The 23,584-nt window shown below is 40.6% G+C and overlaps 1 protein-coding gene across 1 annotated transcript in view; it reads right to left on the reverse strand.

The window, feature by feature from the left end:
- PCDH15 (protocadherin related 15) overlaps positions 1-23,584 on the reverse strand; it is a 340,270-nt gene that overhangs the window by 182,000 nt on the left and 134,686 nt on the right. Inside the window, exons 10-11 of the mRNA XM_065638430.1 lie at positions 7,174-7,282; positions 1,569-1,681 (exon numbers count right to left, since the gene is read on the reverse strand). Coding sequence (XP_065494502.1) covers positions 1,569-1,681; positions 7,174-7,282 — 222 coding nt within the window. The remainder of the gene's footprint in view (positions 1-1,568; positions 1,682-7,173; positions 7,283-23,584) is intronic.

A 23,584-nucleotide genomic window follows, 5' to 3' on the forward strand; every position in this document is an offset into this window, starting at 1 on the left:
GCATGATGGGCTGAGAGCACCGAGTCCAGGAGCCGGCAAAGCCCAGCCCATCATTTCAGAGGTTCACAGGCCGGCACAGAAGGAGCTACTCTCCCCAAGGGACCCTCTGCTGCCAGTGCCACCAGCAACACCCCCCAAAAAACTGGAGGGATGGGAGATGCAAATAAATAATTGGTAACGTGAGTGTAACCCTTGAGTTCAGAAATAGATTAAATAATATTAATATGAACAGCAAGAGCTTTATGACAGCCCTGCAGCCCACTCGCTATTCTATGTAAGATACACCAGTAAATACCCAAGTGATCCATGACTTCAGAATAGACCAATGCAATTCCCTTCTCCTTTGTTTGCTCCTCCGCTTACCAATAAATACAGAAAAACCTATAGAATTTTCTGTGTCATTTGACAACAGCTTAAGGGACAACTCCAGACTGTCTCCAGAAGAACCGAACGTAATTCGGTTCTATTCTCATTAGAGACCGTCTTTACTGAAGCGACTTTAGGAGGCCACTCACACAAATTTCACCTGCAGCAAACTTTATGGCTTTGTAGAATTCTGCTCGAAGTAAAATTAACACCTTACCACATTTAACAAGTTTATCAATTAAATATCGATATCATCACCTCCTATTCTTTTCCTCTTAATCCTCAAATTGGCAAAGCCAGCAGCAAATGCTGGAAATATTTTATACTTGCAAACCTGGGACTCAGCAAACAGATGAAGACACATTTTGAGGTTTTCCGTAACAACACGCTCATCACAACTACCTGATATGTGCCTTGATCACTCGATTCAGTCGAGAAGAACCGCAGACTGCAAAATTAAGGACAGAGCAGTATGTACAACAGAGGAGGCGGCCAACTCTCCTCAGCAATGGCAGGATTTGAAAAGATCAACCCCACAGAAGTGGTTTCTGCCTTTTCCCAGCAACAGGAGCTGAATGAGATCAGCACAGGTTGTGTTGCACAAGTTTTCTCGTTATTCAGTAGAAGAGCTCTGGAGTGAGCTTCCTTTTCGTCGAATGATCCCTGAACAACAACAACAAAACCCCAGCCAAACAAACTTCAACTTATCCCCCCGCCCCCAACAACCACAAAACCAAACAAATAAAAAAACCCCACCAAAACCAAACCAAACAAACCCCCCCCAAAATTGCTACATGACATGGAGATGATTTTTTGTTCTCTTTGCTCCCAATATTCAGTACTCAGACAATTACTTGTATCCATATGATTCTCCAGCATGGGTTGTGAGCTGGAGAAAACATGACGTACAAACCAGATGCATTCTTAGGACAACTGAGTTTGTAAAAAGCAAATGTTAGTTTGTTCATACAACATCAATACATCATGAAGTGTTAGAAATCTACCCTGATCCATTCCCTTTTCAAAAATCCTTCACACCTTTCTTTCTCCATGACTGTGCTAATTGATGCCTGACAAGCTAAAAATTAAATATTTTAAAAATGCGGGAAAGACAAACAAGCCCACCCCACATTTTCTCTAGAGCTTTTTGTTACTAAGCGTTTTTCAAAAGCATATGGAAATAATAATTCAGCCAAAATTACCTTAATAACCAAGTCAAACTTCTGGTGCAAATCCCTGTTTATTGGCTTCAGGAGCGTGAGTACAGCTGTTGTGAGATTCATATGGAAATACTGTGGATAATCCTCAGGAGTACCTGTAAAAAAGACATTGATGTTTGAACAAACGCTGTTTCTGAAAGATTTAGTGTAAAATATATGTATTTTACTCATTAGCCATCAAAGGAATTTGAACTAATCCTTCTATTATAAGGATAAAATATTGCATCACTTGTACATGCGGCTTAATGATACTACTAACGTTATGTGTTTAACATTATCATTACTTCCTTTCTCTCCCTATCCATGAAGACTCTTCTCAACTGGGCATCCCTCAGTACTCGATAACAACAGGAGCCCAAACACACCTGCAGGTGCTGGAAATTCTGCTTCTCAGTTTCCAGGAGATCTATGTAAATCTCATCAGGTAAGAGAACATGGAGAAATGAGCTTTCAGTGTAAATCATCTGCCATTCCTAGCCACCACATTCCTGAAACTCAACTTGGTAAACCCACGCCCCCGAGATTTTGAAACACAGGTTTGAAATACATTTCCCTGTCCCCACTGGACATAGGCCGACAGTATGTCAGAAAGCAAACAACACTGTGAACCATTTTTAAAGCACATATTTAAACAAAGAAAATACACAATGAGGTGATTTGACAAAGATGTTACCACTAAGTACATGATAGCCATACATCAGTAACAACAACAGATAATGTTATTTTATAAATCCTTCTAAGAAAAGAAGCTTCTCATCAGGCAAGAAGCACCAGATGAAACCTCGTCTGTGTCCAACAGCTTCCATTTATTGTCGGCAGTAAACAGGGTCTTCACAGCTCCGAGTTTCCAGGATATTCTCCGACTCAGTTAAAACAGAAGCAGTGGGAGCCCGAATAGATCAGAGAAGCCGTGGAGATCCAGCGAGGGCGATGTAAAGGACCCATCCTGTTAGAAACAGCACGAACTCTGGCATCTCACAGCTTATCCGTCTGACAAATTATCTGAAGAAACTGAAATACAGATTGCGGATCTAAGACCTGGAGTCCTTTTAGGTCTAGGACTGGTCCTGTGCTCCTGGCTGATGGTACAAATGCTGCGGTTAAGTCCTCTGAGCTCACCAGTTATGATATCTCAAAACCAGCAGGACAAATATTGCCGTGCCAAATCCTCCATGCAATCCAACAGGGCACAGGATTCAGCACAAAAACAACCACTTTTCTGATAAATGATGCTGTGTGTTCACCTTTCCAGTGGAATGATTAGAAAGTGCTTTTAGAGAGTGCGTAGCTATCCCAAGGAGATAGATTGCTGTCCACGCTCATGTGCAACACTTTAATTTGCAATTCATCATATGATAACCATTTGCAATACTGGGTGTATATTGTGTATATATAATATATACACGCTGTATATACTCTGCGAGTATCTCCGTATACATGTATGGCATACACCCGCAGACCAGTAACAGGAAGAACCCACCGTGGATTATTTTTTCACCAACATAAATGCAGAGTTTCTAGCTCCGAGTCCTCTTCCTCCGTTCCCCCCTTTCAATTTCAGCTCCTAATTAACGGATCGAATTTTTTAAGAGCACTAGGCATCCAGCAAGAGCTCCCCAGTTTTGGAAGATAACAGACTGCTGCAGCCTTAGGAGGCTGCACATTACAGGTGCCAATGCTGAAGCCAAGAAAAATCAAGAAATGAAGGACTATGTGCAAAAGCACTGAGAAAGCAGAAAACAAGATGTTTCTGAAGGAGAACAAATACACAGGGGAGGATGGAGATGGCTGTAAGAGGCACAAAGTGATCTACAGCAGGGAGGATGAAGTTAAGATTGTGCAAGGGAAGAATAAAACACTGCCTGTGGGTCTATTGCAATGACCTAAATATTATATTAACACTCCTGAAAGTCAAGGATTGGAAAAATTAGTGCATGAAAGAATAAAACAAACAAAAAAAAGAACACTCAACAGGTAAAGGAGGACTAGACAGCAAAGAAGATGATGAGGAAAGTAAAGATCAAAGTATAACAGAGCTGGAATGCCTGAATCCCAATTGATGATGCCTGTTCAGCTGTTGCTGGCCATAAGAAGAGTCCAAACTCTTGGATACCTTAAATTCTGAAAGCAAAGCTTTCCAGGAACAGAGATATCTGCTTCTGAACACACAAAAATATCTGCATTTTGGCAAAGCAGAGCAACCCTCAGTCCACACTGTTGCCTGGTCTGCTTCCAGAAAGGAGGAATTTCCTACTGCAGCTGTAACTAAGTATCTTCAAACTGTGTTGTCTGCATGTACAGACAAGCAGTACTGGAGAACTACTGATCCCTCAGGAGTGAAACCTGCAGGAAGCCGTAACCCAGGAAAAGCAGAGAGGTCTAAAGCTCCATGGATGAACTCCGAGCCTCCTGCCTCCAGAAAAACTCACCTGGTCTGAAAATGTCGCTGTGTCTTTTTGGCTCTTCATTTAAATGTCGACCAACCAGAACACTTAAATATCCAAAACTGGCACCAGAAACCACAGAGAGAGTTCCAGGGTCAAAACCAGAAGCCGATGAGTTAAAGGCAAAATTGACTTTTCCCCAAGGACCAGCACCAGAGAAAAGAAAGCCTTAAAATTATTAATAAAAATAGCTAAAGGAAAACCTTCAAACAGGGCTGAGCAGTAAATACAAGAGTTGCACAGGCCTGTGGATGCAGTTGGCGCCAAGGAAAAAAAATAGCCTGAGACTGAAGGTGAGGGAAGTTGAGCTGGTTTCTACCCCCTTTTTATTGCACACACATTGACATGCAAAGAGAAGGGGCTTGCAAACACACTTGTGTACGCCAGACACTGTCTGTGGGTCTACTGCAATGACCTAAATATTATATTAACACTCCTGGAAGTCAAGGATTGGAAAAATTAGTGCACGAAAAAAAATTCCAAACATCATGTTTTCACATGTAAAGATAGCGGGCATTTTATAAGAAATTAAATATCACAGTATGGCCCCAGTTCAATCCTCTTCTCTGAAGCACTTTACTGTACTTTGGAAGGCAGCTCTTTCATCAATACCTTAAGTAGAAGACAACAGTCCCAGTAGTACTATGCTGTAACTAGTTCTCTAATCTTAGGATGACCCTCAAGAATATTTAAGACCCGATCTTCTATTGTTTTATCAGTATCAGTCCGTAACTACTTCAACAAGTACATTCAGACATCTCGGTGTATCCTTTGAGAGGACTATACTCAGCAGCCAGAATGAGAAAGCAAGCAGAAAATAATGGGCGAGCAACACACTTGGAATATTTCTCCATTTCTCAAGTGCCTTACCCTCGAGTTACTTTTCTCTTCAGCACTGCTAAGCTCACGTGAACGTGTACCAAGACTTGCAAAGGCATTTATCGTTACCTCACCGAGCAAGTCTCCTTTTCAACGAACTGCAGGGGAACCTGTTGTTGTTGGAGCTGGAAAGGTTCACTCCTCCCCTCTTCCTGGGAAAGATCATTAGATTTGGTGAAAGCAGCACTGAGGCATCTACAGAACACTGGCAAGCCTAGTCAGCTTGAAAGCATGACAGGCAGAGATCTTTATGCGCGTTTAAGGACGAGGTTAGTAAGCCACATCAAGTACGAGTCAGTTTAGGATCTACTGTGAAGATGCGATAAGACAATGGAGAAAGATGCACAGACTTTGTATCTTCACATATAACATCCATAGTGCCCAAAACATAGGCCAGGACTTGACTTGTACAGGTGCGCAGTGGGAGGAAGAAAGCAGGGTAAAAGAAAAACCAAATTAGAACTCGGTCAAATCAAATCAAACTCATATTCACTAAGTAGCTTACTCTCTTATTCTATGGGCATAGTTCAGACCTCCCAGGATTTAAAAAAAGACATATCCAAAGACATAAAGAAGAGCTACATTTAGATCTAAAGCAAGGGGAAAAAACTGTATAATGAGAAATATCTGCAAGGCCTATTTCCTATGAAACTATTCAATACTTTCAGAGGTTAAGGCTAAAATATAAATAGCACTAAGTACTGGCAAAAACGAAGACTTAAAATCTAAGAAGAGGAGGGGAAAGGAGGGGACAAGGAGGGGACAAGGAGGGGACAAGGAGGGGACAAGGAGGGGACAAGGAGGGGACAAGGAGGGGACAAGGAGGGAGAGGCAGGCCATTCAACTGAAAAATCCCCAACACTCCCCAAACCAAGTTCCTATGATACATCTTTCTGAATTATTTCTCCAAGGTCAAAGCAGTCATTCAGACATTAAAAGGATTGCAGCTTAGTGAAACACAATTTTCAGTTAAGTTCACTCCTGAAGAACTTTGCAATTTATGCCAAGAACATTTAAAAAAATGGACCAGATGTTGTACTAGGGAATAACTGTTCATAGAGGATTTTTAAACAAGCCAAGTCAATTTATAAATAAACCAAGTCAATTTTCAAACATAAACCCACCTAGTATATTTACGAGTATGTACAAATTTCCTTACGAAACAGTTTTGCTGGACAAGGACTAGTTAACAGCGATACAACGCTTGCTCTGCGAGGTTTGAATCCAGTTACAGCCTGATGGAATCCACTTGCTTCATGGCTATCCAAATAAAACCTGCTTTTTTAAATCAGAGGATGCTGAGCCTGACCTGCCACCGGCGCGTCCCTTGTCCCGGTTCTGGGAGCAGAGCCCTGGAAATGCCTCAAGACCATTTTGTTTTAACGACAAGCGAAACTACGCAATCCGCTCATTAATATCTTGCAGTTCTCCATGGGCGAGAAAGCCACGTAGCTGCAGTTTAACACAGCAAATATGGAGAAGATGCGATTCCAGAAAAGACACAACTTTCAATTCCCAGGTTAGTCACAGGGCACAGAAATTACTACAACATCCGCCTCTGTAGTTCGGGAAGCGCGGCTGCAAAGCCCGGCCTTAGGCCTTTCCGTTATCAAATCATACAAGCCAAGCAATTGGAAACAAATGCCCAACACAGGAAAGTAGCAGAAACAAACAAAGCAACCAACCCACTAAAACCACAGCAGAATACAAGAAATCCCTCAGCAAAGTGGGTGTTGTCTGAGGTCTTTCTAGAACTGCATTTTTCTCTGGCCAGAAAACAGCATGGTCAACTAAACTAACGCCAAATGACAAGGGAGAGTACGCAAGCTCACGGCACCAAACTTAAAGGTGGATGCATTAAGAGCTGTTACGTTGCTCTGTGCAAAAAGACTTTTAGAAGGAAACCTGCTCTAATCGACTTTCTTTAGCATCTTTTATTGTTCCTTTGAATCTGTGAATGAAAAATACATCACGGCACAGCTCCAAGAACAGAGCAGCCTCTCTCGTGTGCTTGCTGTGCTCCTCCATTCGCTAAACCAGGCAATTCTGAATATAATTGGAATAAATAATAATAAATAATGCAACCATCTGAAATAAGCTTCTAAATTGCAATTAAGCATAAATAGGCAGAACAACGATTTGAAACGTCCCACTAACCACAATATGAATTTTTATTAGGTTTCCACTCTCCCAGTCAATCTTTCTCTGGCCATCATAACAAAAGCGACTGATTGTGAGCGAAAGCAAGAGTAGCAGACACCAACCAACTAGGATGGAATAGAGGATGCCCGGTCGATCAGACGGAGGCTGGATGTTTCGGTCCTGATCTATGGCTTGGATGGGTGGAGTGACACTGATGGGATTCACACGTGCCTGGAATGAAAAATCAGACAGATTTGAAACAAACATTAGAAAGCCAGTAGGCAGATCTGTAACACAAAAACATCCCACTGAAAAGGATATTTGCTGAATTTGCAGGAGAAAACCCCCTCATATTTACGAATAGTTACAGCACATGTCCCTTTTGAAATCAAAATTAAGTAGGTAAGATTTTGGCAGTGATCTGCTTTCCATGAGATAGGTTTTATCCTACAATAGTACCTCCAAGGAAAGGAAGCTCCCAAATGTTCAAGCAAATGCCTGACTAAGCCACTGTGCCTCTTGAACCAGACATTTCAGACATTATCACAGCAAAGGAACACAGCAAAGGCTTCAAAAAGGAAATAAAACCAAACTGAATTTGAGAATAATTTGAGCTGGAGCGGATGTGATACACAAACACACACTGCAAAATAAATTCGAGGCAAGGCACAGCCATTTTAAGGATAGGTACATCTGAAAAGTTGGGACGGACATGGCAATAATTCTCACTGTTATTCAGAAGTGGAATGATCTCACACGCCGAACATGGAAACAGAATGCCAGAAAAGGCGTCTGCAGGCTTTCATCTCGTTCAGTATTTGTATGTCCAGTTCTTTACCTACCAACTTAACAGCATTCCCGTACCTACTAACAGCACCTGGCCCTCACTGTCACTTCGAATGTTTTTCTCAAGTTTTCCGCTGCTGATCCACTCTCCAGTGGTAACACCAGAACAGCCATTCCAAACTCTAAAACAAGCTTCTGTAACCTTGGCTGCTTAATCAACCAGAAACAAGGCTGCCCCATGAACATATATGCACCGGTCTCTGCCCTCCCCTTGGAACTGCTGTTTGCGTGGCCAAAATGGTTAATAACCTCTGTGAAAAAAACAGACGCCTTTTTTCCACGTGCAACTAATCCTGGCAGCCTTTGCTTTAGAAAGCTCTAACGCTCCACGTTCTGCAAGAAGAAACTTGAAATTTACCATAGGAATAGGAAGGAGACAAGTCCACACTTGGCCAAGTTTTGGCACAGCCTTTAGAAATCCTGCTGCTGCGATTTGGAAAGAAATCTGCAAGAGCTTCCGCGATGCCTGTCGATAAACCTAGAGGGAAAAGGGGCGAGCCAGGAGGAGAACACCAAGGGGAGAGAGGTAATAACCCTTCCTGCAATTCTGGTTATGTAGCCATGTGGTCATCTGCAATAACCCAAGTGTTCTGCCCACGCCGTGTCCTACAGGAGCCTACAGGCCAGGTCCTTTGTCACCCGCCCGTTTCCACTTTTGTCTCTTTAAAAAATTAAACTCTTAAAAGTGTAATGAGGAAGATGAGCTCAAAATAGGCATAAAGAAAGAGAGGAGAAGATATATTTGACATATGTTTGAATTTTTAAAATGCTTTAGGACTGCATACAAGTTCCATGCTGAGAGATAAGATTATGCATAAAACTGTCCAAGACTAAAATGCTATTTTTAAATTTTCGGATCAGTTGAAGCACTCCCAGACAAATCTACATCATAGTTAAAAACATACCCACAACAAATCCAGTCTCCTTTGCTAAGGCTGGCTCCGTTTTAAACTCACCATTACAATATCGCAGGCCAAGCTAAAATATCCGAGTCTACGCTAGAGCACCAGCGATGGATCCGGCCTTGTCAATAACGAGCTGTCAGCCGCACCCGACCGCTGAAACGAGACTGAAACAGTCCTTGTATATAGAACTCAGGAGCAAGGACATGTGTCTGCTTTCCAATTCAAGGAGAGGCTTGAGAGCAGCATTTCAAAAAACTGCATTTGATATAAAACGGGTTCTACTTGAACAATACCTGATTTATCCCACGCTGCCACTGACTCCTCAGAATCAAAGCAATCAACTGAACAGAAGCAAGTTGTATAAGAAAATCAAGTAGTACAAGAAAACTAGGAATGAAATGTGAAGTCCATCCAACTTTTATTCCATGTAAGTTGTTTTTTAAAGTACCATACACAAACGGGCTGCTCATAAACTAGAAGATATCAATGCAAGAAGATCAGTCACAATCCATTGAAATGTTTGAATTAAATAGGCTGATGTGCCTTGAAATAAAGCTAAAGGTACTTTCATACTGTTTTAATAATAATTTAATAATAATAGAAGTACCTTACAACTACGAAAACGTAACTGCACAAAGAAGCGGCCACTATCTTAATAAATTTCTAAAAGCATGTGCAGGATTGTTTGCTTTGCATGTACTTTCTTTGAAAAGTTATTATTCTAAAAATGTGTAGTCAAAACATGCTTTGACCAACAGTGGCAATAACTATGATTATTATGTAGGGTGTATGTAAATATTTCCTATTTATGCACGGATAGAGGAGAGCTTCCTAAAAAGACAGCAGCTTATTAAAAGGAAAATAGTGACGTGTCTGTGGGGCCCACGACTGCTTGAAGGAGACTCGGATGGAGGCAAGAAAAAGGATGTGGGGTTTTTATTGAGCCAGGCTCAAGGCAGCATCGTGACGGCAGGAAGGTTACCCAGAATAAACAGATGGCCTGCAAAAACCAGCCGCTTCCACAAGAGCATCAAAGGGTTCACTACAAAAATCCAAGCCGGGGACTTGTCTAAGCCCAAAAACTTTCCTCTGTCCCCAAACTCTGAGCCTGTATCCAGACAGTCACCCACGTTTCCAGCCAAGGAAACAAGGATCTAAATTCTGCACTAAGTGACTCAATGATTTTCAAGGAAATAAGAACAGACTTCCCTGCCCCTCGGTAGTCGGGTTACAATATATAAAAAGTTTGGCAAGCTGGATTTAAATCACTGAAACACACAGGCTACTTCTTGTGTCTGACAATTTATAGTCTCTACTGCTCCCAACAAAGCTAAGAAAGACGCACATAATGGTTTGCAATGTTCAAATTGTACAAACATACAGATGCAGCGTTCTTTTCTCTTTCCACATGTTTTGGTGTGTATCGCACTGTTTTCTAGGAAGGGCTGAGAACTGTAGAGTATTTCAGAATGATACCTTTTACTGACAACACGAAATACTCCAAAGGAAAACAATGCATCACATTTAACCATCGTTCTCTCTGGTGTAAAGCAATATAGATACATGTGCTTTATCACAACAGGGCGGTCAATATTAGCACAATTAGTTAACACAAGACATTTCATGTTAGCGTTTTTAAACCCTGAAAAATAAGTTTTTTTTTTCAGCTTTCCCAGTTTGAAGCCGTAACTGTGCCCAATGGACTTCAAATAAAGCCTGGAGGCTTTCAACACACAACGCACTCGCGGCTTAGCTAATGAATTCACTGATCAACACAGCAGAACTCTCGTCTCCACACAAACAAGGGTGAGAAGCTTTTTGCTGGATAGAAAATATCAGTAAAGCAACATACATTACCCCATACTGACATCCAGAACCCCTTCGAAGGGAGCCCTACAGTATTAAACCAACAAAGTTGTTGATTAATTGATGAATCATTATGGTTACACTGGTTCTCCTTGTGCTTTCTTGAGAAACACATGAGGTTAGAATACAAGCTGTAAATTGGAAATTAGCTACATGACACCCACGCTGTGCAGAAACGCAGACTCTATTGCCAGCACACAGCTCTAAAACAGCAGGAAGAACTGCAAACCCATTCCAACATCGTTTCTTGCTGCTGCTTCACATGCTTTGCCAGTACAACAAGGGCTGTGACAAAACGCTAATGAACACAAATCCATCATAAAGTACTTGCGCATCAGGAAAATGTAGAAAATATTTCAACGGAGTTATTCAACCACAAGCGAAGTAAATGCCAAAAGCAAGCAGGACCCTACACAGCCGAAGATACCACCAAAAACTTGTCATCAGTTAGATTGTGTATGTCACGTTGAATAACACACTGCGAAGCCGAAACACAAAATGGAGAGTAAATCCTCTGCAGAAAACTGTTCTGACCGAATTGTCACAGGAGCCAAACGGGTCTACATCACAAAAATTCCATGCCTGAGAAAAACTGCTCTCTGAGAAATAGCAAAGCTACACGGGGAAACCAACTCCTTCCAAACCTACGTTGCTCAACACTAAAAATTTGCAGTCAATTCACCTAATCAATACTTTTTACTTGTTTGCAACACTGTGCATGCATCAAGGTCCGTGCTTTGTTCAAATAATACTTGTGACCTCCAGTGGCGTTGCAGAGTCCAACCCGACTGTGTGAAATGTCCACGTGTGACATGAAAATGAAATCCGGGCAGCATTCCTGGAGATGAGCTTTGCTGCGCAGCACCTGGGTGAAACGGCACGGTTACCAGCACCACTAGTGAAACAGGAACCGCGTTACACCCAGGGGAACAGACGATAGGAAAACTAGTGTTAGGAAATTATTGGTAAAAATTGTTCAAACCTATGAATACGCAGAAAGTAATAATAATGGGGTTGATCTCCATGTTTCAAATAAATCTAACTTTTCTATTTATTTTATTTTTTTAGAAGTTCGCCTTCATTTCTAAAAGCTAGTGACAGAAATTTAGGGAGTTGCCATGTCTGAACTAACCTCTCATGTCTTCTGTGGGGGTACAAGAAGTGTTTTACTAACTGATGGGAAACGCCAAGACACGAGATTGATTATTAAAAAGGGACCTGCTTTCTAAATTCAGCACCGTAACTGTCAAATAGCTTTTAGCACCTTCTTTGGTTGTTCAATATAATCCATGGTTGCTGTGCTTTAAGTTTTCGGCTGTGTCCAATGTTTATGCAGGTTACTAAAATGAAAACTGAAAAATTCAAATATCCTGACAGATCACATTGTTAACAGAGTAAGCTGTCAAAAAACACAATTCCTTTCATTTATTTGTAAAAACAAGCCACCTGTGAGGGGAAAAATGTATGTTGAAACAGCAGCAAGACAGCATAACGAATCAGAGCAAAGAGGAAAATAGAGACTATTTTTATCAATGATGTCTTCCAGGAACAGCAGGTCCAAAAAAGAATTGAATTTCATCAGGATCTGATCACAGTGTTTACCAAATTGCTTTTTCTGTATCTGACACGCTTTATAAGAAATGTCTCCAACAGAGAATTTGTGCTGGAGACTAAACGAAATCCATTATGCAATGGGCCTCCTGCCTTGGCAGTCAGGTATAATCTCCTGTGCAATTCAGGCAAAAGAACAATTCAGACTGGAGCTTCTACTTGTTCCATTGTGATGACTGTGATGAAAGAACAATAAACATTTCCTTTCTGACATTACATTTTTTACCGTACAAAACATGAAATCTATCACCTTGATTATCTTTCAAATTCTCCGTGGTAGGTTTATTATGATGATTTCTGTTCAGGATTCAGAACGAGGCAAGAGAACAGCTGCAGAAAAACAAGTTGTAAAACTCAAACTCACCTACTTATGCTTGACACAGACTCATAAAAAATAGAAAATATTTAAAGATCAGTGTGACGCTACCGTAATGACTTTTTTTTTTATTTCTAAGAGTAATTTCATTACCATACAAAAGTCTGCGAAATATTAACCTTTGTTTTCTTTTAAATGCTTATTTCTCTCAGAAGGCAAGAAGAATAGAGTTGTCAGTTGTGTCAACAGTTGCCAGTTTCAGCTGAGTTTACAAACACTTAATCTTGAGATTAAGGAGAAGAGGCTGACGGCTTCTCTATGCCTTTAGAAAAATTGGCCACAGTATAATACACTAGAAAACGCACAAGAAGTTCTGATCAAAGCTATGATCAAACGCAGGGCATGGCCTGATACATACGGACTCTGGCTGAGCAAGCACCTTTCAGCCTGAGAAAAATGACAAAGACAAAATACACGAAAGGTCTATAAAACTGTGTCGCAGGAAGCTCCCTGTCTCTTCAAACAAACTTGGGGATGTTGAAACAAATACCTGATGTTCAGGCTCAAAATGTGCAGAACAGCAAGGATCTTCACCCAAATACAGCCGTGCACCTTGCTATGGGCACCATAGGTGCTCAAAGTTCACCTGGGCTCCGAAACCAGGTTCACAGCACAAAACCAAAACAACCTCTCTACTGTTATATCAATTTTTAAGACAGCGCTTCTAATTGTGACGTAGGAGAACCCTTTGGGGAAGTATCACCAGTACCACTGGTGGGACCTTTCTTATAGTATGAAACTAAACCAAAAAAACCCCATAACAGCAATTCAATTAAAATTTTAAAAAAAGAGGTAAACGTAGAAATGAATAGATCAGTATTTCACCCGGATTCTTTGTTTCTTGACGATTCATTTTGTATGTAGTTTTATTAAGTTAATGACGTTGGCTTATTTATTTTTTTAATTTACACATTGATTATCTTCCTTCAGACAACTCTGCTTTGGTAGAGCCGTTTTCTCACCTGGCGAACAAGCAAGGTCAAAATCTCACAGGAGAGGAAATTTCGGAAGCGTTGAACCTGCAGTCGAGCGCCGTTCCCATCAGTCAGGCTGATACGAGGAGTTCAACATTGTGAGTAGCAAAGCACCACTGTGGAGCACCACCCTCAGTGTACTGAAATTTTACATTTCATGCTTCTTTTCTCAAGCCCATTGCTCTTCCAGAACAAAAGGCAGAATTATTTTACAAAGCAAACCTCGCCATACGACGAGCTCTTTGAACTCGAGGGATGGATGCAAAGCCAAGTAACCACATTTTCCTGTTTCTGAAGAGCACGTTCCACCACAAATTTCCTCATGCTCTAGAGGAAAGACTCCAAGGATTTAAGCAAGGTTTTCCACCCAAGTATTATCAACAAGCTGAAAAGGGAATCTTTCTTCCCGACCCTTAATGAACAGCTAGTTTCTAGTTTAATGGGATTGCCTAGCTATTGAAATGATAATTATCTCTACAAGGATCACTATTATGACATAGATGAGAATTTTTCTGAAGTTTACTGATAAGACATCACTGCAAAAGTATTTCGTCTAAATGTCAACATTTAAAACCTTTAAATGTTTCTCAATGACATTTAAGGATCAAATACATTCATACATATGCCTTCTCTTTGACAGTGGCTCTACTACATGCTGTAACAAAGAGTTTTATGAAATACAAACCACAAGTGCAGATTGTGAAAGTGCCTTCTTTTGTCATGGCAAATACCCAAGACAGCAATTAAATCCCACAAGCAGTTGCTTCTGTGTTCAAGATCCAGGCCAGAGCTCGGGATGGACAGGGATGGTATTTCTCGGGCACTTTCCTCTCCTGAAGCTCGAGTTTTGGAGGAGAGAAAGGCTCAACCACTTTGTTTCAGAAATCCCTTAACGGCATCACAGAAAGCAAGACAGTTTCAAACCCCAGGTTGTGGGGTATCTCACAAAAGTGAGGAATCACACTTTCTACTGTCCTCATGTAATTATTTTTGTCCGCTCACACATTATCCTAAAATCATTTTTCACAAGGTGGGGTGGTTTTTTTTGGTCTTCTCTTCTTTCTAAAAGACTTTAAAATGAAAACTAGAGAATGAACAAAAAATAGCAAGATCTTTTCAACTAAGGCTACGGGTGGTTGGCAGTTTTTGCACCTCATTAGTCGAACAGATTTTTGGCCCTGGTTCTGCCACACAAGGAGGTGGTTTCCAGTAGCGAACCTGCACTGGTGCACACACCAAATCCACCCAGGAACCCTGGGGATCTCTCTCCAACACTCTTCTATTTGGCTTAAGCGGCTGATGTGCCAGAACAAAATCTGAATCAAAGCAGATCTTCATTACTGAAAGGAAATTACTTCTAATTACAGCTCCACAGTTACTTCTTCCAAGCAAAATCAGGACCCTTTTTCTTCTTAGCTTCTGACAAAGCCGTAAGAATTGCAGATTTTCCCATTAGTCTTCCCAGAACGTTACTAACCATGATGATAAATATCAGGCAACGAATGGAACTTCTCCATGTTTGGAAAAAAGAAAATTACGTATATGATAAAATCAGCCATTTTTACGAGTTTATTCCCCCCGTCCTCTCGATAATTAAAGGAATCAGATTTCACTTTACAGCTTGATGAATACCTAGAAAATGGGCCTGTTTTCACCATCAGCCAAATATCGAACCCATGCGGGTCTCTGGTGACCAACCTGCGTTCCTGCTTCTCCTCTGCATCATGGGGCACTCGACAACCCAGTCCCAGCAAGAACCAAAATGTGTTTCACTCCAAACACAACTTCCAAGATGATCTGCAATGATGCTTTTCTTGTCCTATTTAATTTTTTACTATATATTGTCCAAAACTCCGCAGTTTTCAGTCAAGCTCTTGATCTTTTTTTTTTTCCCTTAAAACCTTCACTTGTGCATTTTAAGATTAGCATGAGTGAAAACCTAAAGCATGTAAATCATGCTCAACCAGTTCTCTTTTCACATTATAAAGAAGTCCATGTATCTTCCCGTTGTGTCTTTCACCGAAATTCACTATTCTGCCTCCATTTCCCAGTCGGTACCAAACATGGGAGGCAGGATCTCCACCACAGAAATCCCAAATCCTGACATAATCCAACCTAAAACTCCGACACAATCCCTTTATTCCCACCCACAGACACCACCTCTATCTCTGAAACGCAACTTGGTTAAAACCCCCAGCAGGAAAGTACCTTTCAGACTATATTCACTTATTCTGCAGCCTCGCTATAATTTTCTCAACCAGAAACGGTGTTTTCAATAAATGAAACATCTGTTTTCTTGAAACATTCATTACATTTTATAAGTTAAAAGCACAGTTTTGTTTGTTCTAGAAGTGAAAAGCAGCCAATTTAGCTTCTCCTCTATCTGAAATATACCTGTATTTAAAATCACAAGTTAACCTTAGATACGGAACTGCTAAGAAAACAATTCTCAAGCTCATGTATTCACATATTAAAGTTACCGACAATTCTTTTTAATTAGCCATGCTGTCTTGCTATACTCCCAAATACATAAAAATTAATTACCTGTAGCATCACGTCTTTGCAATTTTAAATTTTCATGCTTCACTACTTTTCAGTATGGCATTTCCTTTAAAAAAGGCTCTACTTATCAAGACATTGCATAGGGGAGACAGAGAATCAATCACAAAAATGGAAAAGAAAGGGAGAAATCTTAACAGAAAACTTAAAAGACCTTTTATGACTCCTTATCGTGCACTAGCAGATAATCAATAGCTCATCAAAGCTGTTCATTTGGACTTGGCTGGAAGAGTCATTTCCATAGAGTTAATTAAAAATCACCGATGTCAAGTTATTAAAAAACCTATGCTAGTAAATCTACTCTGAACGCTACCGGTTGTTCAATATTGTCCATTACTTTGAACTTAATATCAATCTGGTGACCTCTGTATGGCTGCAATTTATGTGAAAAGAGAAAAAAAAAATGCAAATGAAAAGTTTATCCATAAACTTTAAAAGAGACACTGCACGCAAGATTCTATCACGGCTTTTGAATTGCTTTCCAACTTCCAAAGCGGTTCAGGATTGCCTATCAGTTCATCATGCATCTATGCTTAAATTTAATTAGAAAAATTGCTATCTGCTGCTCAACTGTACTGCCAATAACTTGGCCACAACAAAATTTGCCTTTTTCATTTAAAAAATACACCGACAACTGCATGTGTGTCATGGAAATCAATCTTCATTTTCCCTTTCCTAATCTGAGTTTCGGTTTTTACCTAAATTGCTAATGAAAAATTAACACCTGAGAAATGGATCGATTTGTTCATCTTTCAGCCCGTGGCACAGGGACTATTCAAAGCCTCAGACACGAGACTCTTATTTACTGAACAAGGAGCAATGCAAGAACATATAGTTACAGCCCCAGTTTTTAAAGCATTTCTCTGGTTCGTTCTTGCAGTGTGGTTTAAGTGACTACCAAATAATTTTTGGCTAGTAACTACACAGGGATTCATTCATCTCACAGCCCGACAGCTGACAGCACATGCTATCTTTCACCAAAGATTCAAGTCTAATTTACACCAATTGCCAGGCTTTTCTAAAGAAATCTTCCAAGATACAACATACAGATAAGAAAAGTACATAAACCTTTTACTATTATAGCAAATAACGATTTGCCAGTGCTATTTTCTCTAACATTTACTCAGACGCAGCAGTATTTGTGAAGAAAATGCAAAATGATTATGAGATTAAATATGAGAATGAGTTCCTATAGAAAGCTGGACAGCATGTGCATATGGTAAAACCAAAAAGTCAACAGCCTGGACTATAATGTACGAGAGGTCTGATGTTCTGTGCTCTGGAGCTGCTACGTTCATTAGAAAAGGCAGAAACGGTACACAAAAGATAAGCTTTTACCTTTAAATATTTCTGTATAGAAACTCAGAAATAAGTTTTTAGAAGTTGATCTTCTCAGCCAAACATTTATTTAAAACCAAAGCGTGCTTATGCTTATTTCTCTTTCCTATCTAAGCCCTGAAACCATGAGATGTAAAGAACACATGGGCTCATTCCTGGTAAATGTAAAAGGGATCCTCAGGCAACACGAACGGAGTGAAAGACGGAGATGAACACAGCACAGCGGACACGGTATTGGCTACGTTCCCATGTTACCTTACAGAGAAACGCACATTGGAATTCAAAGCTAAGATGAGTTTCTAACACCGGAAGGGATAAAGAAACAGATGAAGGGGGGGAATAAAATGTATAAAGAGAAACATTCATTTCTCCTAATGATGAAACTCTATTTTCTCTGGAAGCCACAAACCCAAGCTGCATTTTAACATTTGATCATGCCAGCGGACATAACCGTGCTCAATCATGGTTTAATTCCAGGATGAAGTGTAAATATCATCCCCTAAAAGAGCATTCAACATCAGTCCAAAAATTGGACAGCATCTACTTTGCTGAGAAAGGAATAATTAGAAACAAATTACATCTCAAATTATTTCCTGATGCTTGATGCACAGCTCGTAAGACTCCACAGGCAGAGTAGGCCAATGGCTGGCAAACCTCTTTTACCATGTTTCCATAAAAGATTCCAAATCTTAGTAAAAATATGGCAAAGAAAAAAAGGCATATTGAGATGTAACCGCTTCAGAAACCAACAGGTTCCTAAACCAGCCATGAACACCTGTTTTAAATGTATTATATCTAACCAAGAAAAAAAATGAATTGGCATGAAAAACTGGCAATCTAACCTAATTTTTTAGCTTTATGCAGTTGGACTGTTAGTAGGGGTAAATTCACTCCCAATGCACATTTGTATTTAAGCAGTCAAGAAAACCCCCTTTCATCAGGGATAAGCACTCCTGCTTTTCCATGAGGTTTCACCCTTCGCATAGGTAAAAGACACAGCTTTCTTATATATCGAAAGGTTTTATTAAAGTTGATTTAACCACGTATATTCACTTCTACTCAGACTCAATTTTTAATTTGCCAAATTAGGAAGACTGCGTGTTTCGGTGCCGCAAAAATCTTACTTAGCATCTGTATGGAAGCTCAGGCTGAAACAGCAACTTTCTCTCAAACCTCAGGGGAAGGTTGTTTGGTTTTAGTTTGCATGGTAGATACCTGGATAAAAAGGTCTTCCATGGGCAGGTATTTCCCACGGCAAAAATTAGAAATAAATAATTAAATAAACGCTAAAAAGAAACCTTGAACATTTTTAGGGACTTCTTTCTTCGACTAATAGCTGCTGTTATAACTAAGGTGGGGAGAGGCTGTTTCCAGAAGTTTCAGACACTACTTGTTTTGCAGCAAGTTTGATATTAGCGTGTCTCTAGATGAAAATTTCCAGGAGGTTTTCTGTTTGGAAGGGATTGGGATTTGTACCGTGAGATGGCACGGAACTGCAATGAAACTCTTTTAGAAAGAATTGTTAAGTCATTATCATCCTCAAGCTCAGAAGCAGTGAAAAACTAGCACATCCTCTGCAATGTTAATTAGCTATCAATAATAAGCATAAAACTGATTCGTACGGAGCTGATTAAACCTGTTTACTTACAGAAGTGTCCTGTGCTCCCAGCACCATCCACCGACTTCAGTCCTCCACCAAACTCTTTTTTTCCTTCTCCATCACAATAAAACAAGCCTGTCCCGTGCTGCTGTGACCTCAGTTCCCCGCGACGGCATTTGCAGAGAAGAACCCATGATGGGCACCCGTGACGGTTCCCACAAGGTACCATAAAGGGTCAGTTCCTGAGTCTCCCAACAATAAATGCAAATAACAACACCAGGGAAGGTGGTATGAAAGATCTTTTACTGCAACTGCTATGATACGTCACCCTACGACGCTGAGCTAGAACACTGCGAGGGAATGGGAAATGGCCTGGAGAAGAACTGTCGTGAGTTTCAGCAAGAAATGAAAAGATAAAACGTGGGGTTTAAAAAGCATCTGTCATTTTTTTACAGAACTATCAGTCTGATGCAAAATGCATTCTTCACTGCTACTAGGAACCCTTCGAGGGACTGTGGATTCCGAGTAAGATGTACTTTCTGTCAAGGTAAAACTGAGGACTTGATGAATTTACTGCGTAGTCACAATTCTTAATATAATGACAGTTTATTGTGCTTTGCATATATGCAAGCAAATGAACTGTTTTGTCCCTTGTGTGAAGTATTCAAACCCTTTCTCCTTTGGGAAAAAGACAAAGCTTGTTGAAGGGATCAAAAAATACCCTGCTCAGTTTTAAATACAGAAGATATAATGACCTAAACGTGCAATAAAAAATTTATCGTAACTCTTGATTTCTGTGACAGCGGAGCAAAACTGTTCATTTCGCCTTACCTCCAAAGTCTGAAGTTTGCACAGTTTCAAACCTGTGTTACGGGCTGCGTGGAGATGTTTTTATGATGATTATTTTTTATTTTAGCCTTTCATCCAGCAGTCCTCTGCTCAGACCCATCTCCTTGAGCCTCTCAACAGGGCGGCTGAGCCCGCAGACTCTGCAAGGTCCCTGCTGACACAACTCCTAAGGATACTGAGGATAATTAGTACAAAAATCAATACTTGCCATGTAGAAAGATGCATCAGTGGTGCATTAATAAGCAATGTCTCATAATGCAGCTAGGTGTTTAAAGTGTTGAATCTTGAATTAGTACAAAGAAAGCCTCATCGGTGTCACGGAGTATATTAGTGTTCATGTAGTCTGGTAATTACCCTCCGGAACCTGATAATGAATCAGTTTGTTGCAAAACTAGTCCAGTAACTGATTAAACAAACCTCATCTATATTTTACCGCTAATTGGCTTTCCTTCTTTGCATGACGATGGAAAAAATTGAGTACAGAAATGGACAAAATCTTCACAAAATAAGCATGACAGCAACAGACAGGAAGAGAAAGAGGAGGAGGAATTATCTTTTCAATGTTATGAGATGTTCATGAGGTTATGTTTTTTAACTCCATTTGATGAGTTGCAGATACTGTTCGTTAATGATAACTTATTGAGGCCTTCCTGAGACAATAAAAAATAAATTTAAAAAAATCACCAGATTTGATCAGACACAGAAATAGTAAGGTAAACGTAAAACTTTGTAACAAAAAGAACAAACCCCAAACCTAACAAACACAAGTTTTCTCAGACACGGAAATGTAGCTAATAACAATAAATCCATTCCTAAAGTAGGAAAGTTACGGAAAACCACGCACAAGTACAGGGAGCAATGAGCAGACACGGGAGGTTCATATTTGCATCCTTTCACCCAGCACAGGCACGTCTTTTCTTTCTGTTAGAAGGCAATACATTTGGCTTGTGGAACTTGAATTTTGAAAGGTTTACGCCAGCTTTCTGTAAAGAGATCACTGGAGCTGTACTTCGCACTCCCCTCGAGGGAATGAAGTCGAGGAACTTGCAAGTGTATCATGAGACAGAACTTCTAACAATGACTTTGAATGTTGTCTTCTCGCGGGCGTTGGTGTCTTTTTTTGTAACTATTATTATTATTAGAGGACTCAAAACTCAGCAGATTTTTTTTCTTTTCCCTCCTAGCCTGGGAACTTGTAAAGCAGCAACTCCATCACTGTCGTGGACACTGAATTGGACTCAACAGGTAGCACTTCCCAAGCAAATTACTGCCCAGGGAAGCGATGGATAATCTCAGGTGTGGATTACAGGCCAGTAACGCAGCTCTGTGTCCAGGCTTCGGCGGCGGTGAGGCGCTCTAGCCCTCCCTGACCACACGATTAAGCATTCAGGAGAGCTAATGAGCTATAGAACCATCGAAAGCTTGTTGACTCGTAACCATGAGTTTCTGCCTCCTCTACCATGTCACGAGAGCATCTCACGAGCATTTGATACCAGACACGCTGACATTTGTACGATCTTAGCTGTGATCATTGGCCTAATGAGGCCATCGTAGCAATTAATTACAGTAGCTCACTGGTGGCACTGAGAGAGTGACAGCCACAAATCCAGGCAACCGCCAGCAAAGAACATCTCACCTCATGGCAACGCGCAGCTGGTCACAGCACCTGGCTGACCAAGAAGGGATCACTCTATTGTAACATTTCATTCTCTATGCACACGTACAGGACCAGCAGATAACCTTTGGTTCTGCTTGGAAGACCTGCAGCTTGGGGCAAAATTTACACCGTCTGCGCAAATGGCAGAAATGCAAAAGAGGTTGTTACAAGTGTACAGACAGTAATTATACAGCACTCTGCCCAGCCTGGAGCAGATTTAATAATATTATTATTAATACTGCTATGAGTCAGACCAGCTCTCAGAAGGCACAGTGTAAACCTTGACACTGTTATTCAGGAAAATAAATTGCTTCTCCAGTAACAAAGAGCTCCATTAATTTCGCTGGCCTCTTCCATCTCTGCCAGCCAAAGGCCATAAACAAAGCACACGCTGTATGGATTCTTCATTGCCAATGTATGCAACTGCTTTAGAGAATCTAAGGGAAAGAAGCTTGGAAAGGAAATCTGATTTTTACCTCAGTAAATTCATGGATGGAGGCCAACTAAACATAAGCAACTGTGCAAGACTGAACAAAAATATTATTCTTACCAGTTACATTGAATTCTTTATTTTAGGGGTCAGCTGAGTAGGCATCTTTCCCTGCAAATTAGGACTTCTTTTCAAGTTACTGCTTCTGAATAATTCATACTTCAACGCTCTTTGTTCTGGATTCATTAATATTCCTTCTCATGTTTGTTGAAAAATTAAAAAGAAAATTAACAAAATGACAACACTGGACTAAAACCAGTCCTTTAGCCTATGTAGTGACTACAATGAAAAAGACGTGCAAACAGCATTCTGTTCCACCTGCTACACCTAGCTGAGACTTCTCAGGTACCATCTGTATCTTCTAAATGAATTATAATTTAGAAGTCAAGTAAATATTTGAGGAACACCAAGGTAAAACTTTGTGTTCAAACATCCTTCTTCCACTTACGTTTATCAAAACGGTTGCAGTGCCACAAATAAGATAAACAGCAAATAGCTGGTAGCTTATCAACAGAACTGGTTTCTCATTTCATGCATCAGATTTCTCAAGGTGTAAAAAGGCAAGAAGCAAATAGAAAAAGCTGACACCTGAACACATTGTAGCTTATGAAGTTTAAATGAATACATTTTGCAACTCGGCATCTAAATCACTAGCCAGATTTTTCCTAGGCTGGACAAACAAGCCCCTGGGCAGACACCGCTTTGTCTTCCAGAGCAGCGTATGCGCCTGATCACGGGTAGGGATGGAGACAGAGCGGGATTCCTTCCATCTGCGAGAGATATAGCAGGAAAACTGTACGATTTGCATTATACCTTAAGGTAACCAGATGAAAACCACTGTAATGACCAACCGCTGGTTATTAATAATTTCTGCCTCACCTGCCTCTGTACTGGGAACTCTATCAGATCTGTGCAGATAAAATGGGGTCATAGTCTGTCATCCCACGTAGTTTGGGTACCCCAGCAACCCCGATGAGGCCACTTGTGGTAGCCCAGTTTCCTTAAAATGACACTAAGCCCAAGGCAAATTAATGTAAAATTTAAAGTCAAAGCATTTGTTCACAAAGTCAAAAATAGACACCACAACTGTGGGTTACAATGGGTTATCAAATACCAAGGTGTAGAAGTGAGAGAAAAAAAATGTGTAACTCAATATAACAAGGCTAAATATGGAACATCTCTCCCCTTCCCTTTTCACAACTGATTTGCTGCTGTTATAAACCGAGTATCAAGGCTCCGGTCTTGTTACACCTTACAACTCAGGCTCCCGTTGTTAGGAAGAGATGGTCCAGCAGAGAGAAATCACCGCCCTTCGAGGTGCACATGCCCAGTCTTCTCCCCGAAATTTGCCCAGGGATCTCACCAGACTTATACCACCTCTCCGAAACTTGTTCTAGCCCTCCCTTAACCAGAAGGCACACTAATCACTTATCTCGATTACAATAAGCCCTGCCTTATCTCT

The sequence above is a fragment of the Caloenas nicobarica genome, chromosome 7, assembly GCF_036013445.1.
Source record: "Caloenas nicobarica isolate bCalNic1 chromosome 7, bCalNic1.hap1, whole genome shotgun sequence".
Taxonomy (NCBI): domain Eukaryota; kingdom Metazoa; phylum Chordata; class Aves; order Columbiformes; family Columbidae; genus Caloenas; species Caloenas nicobarica.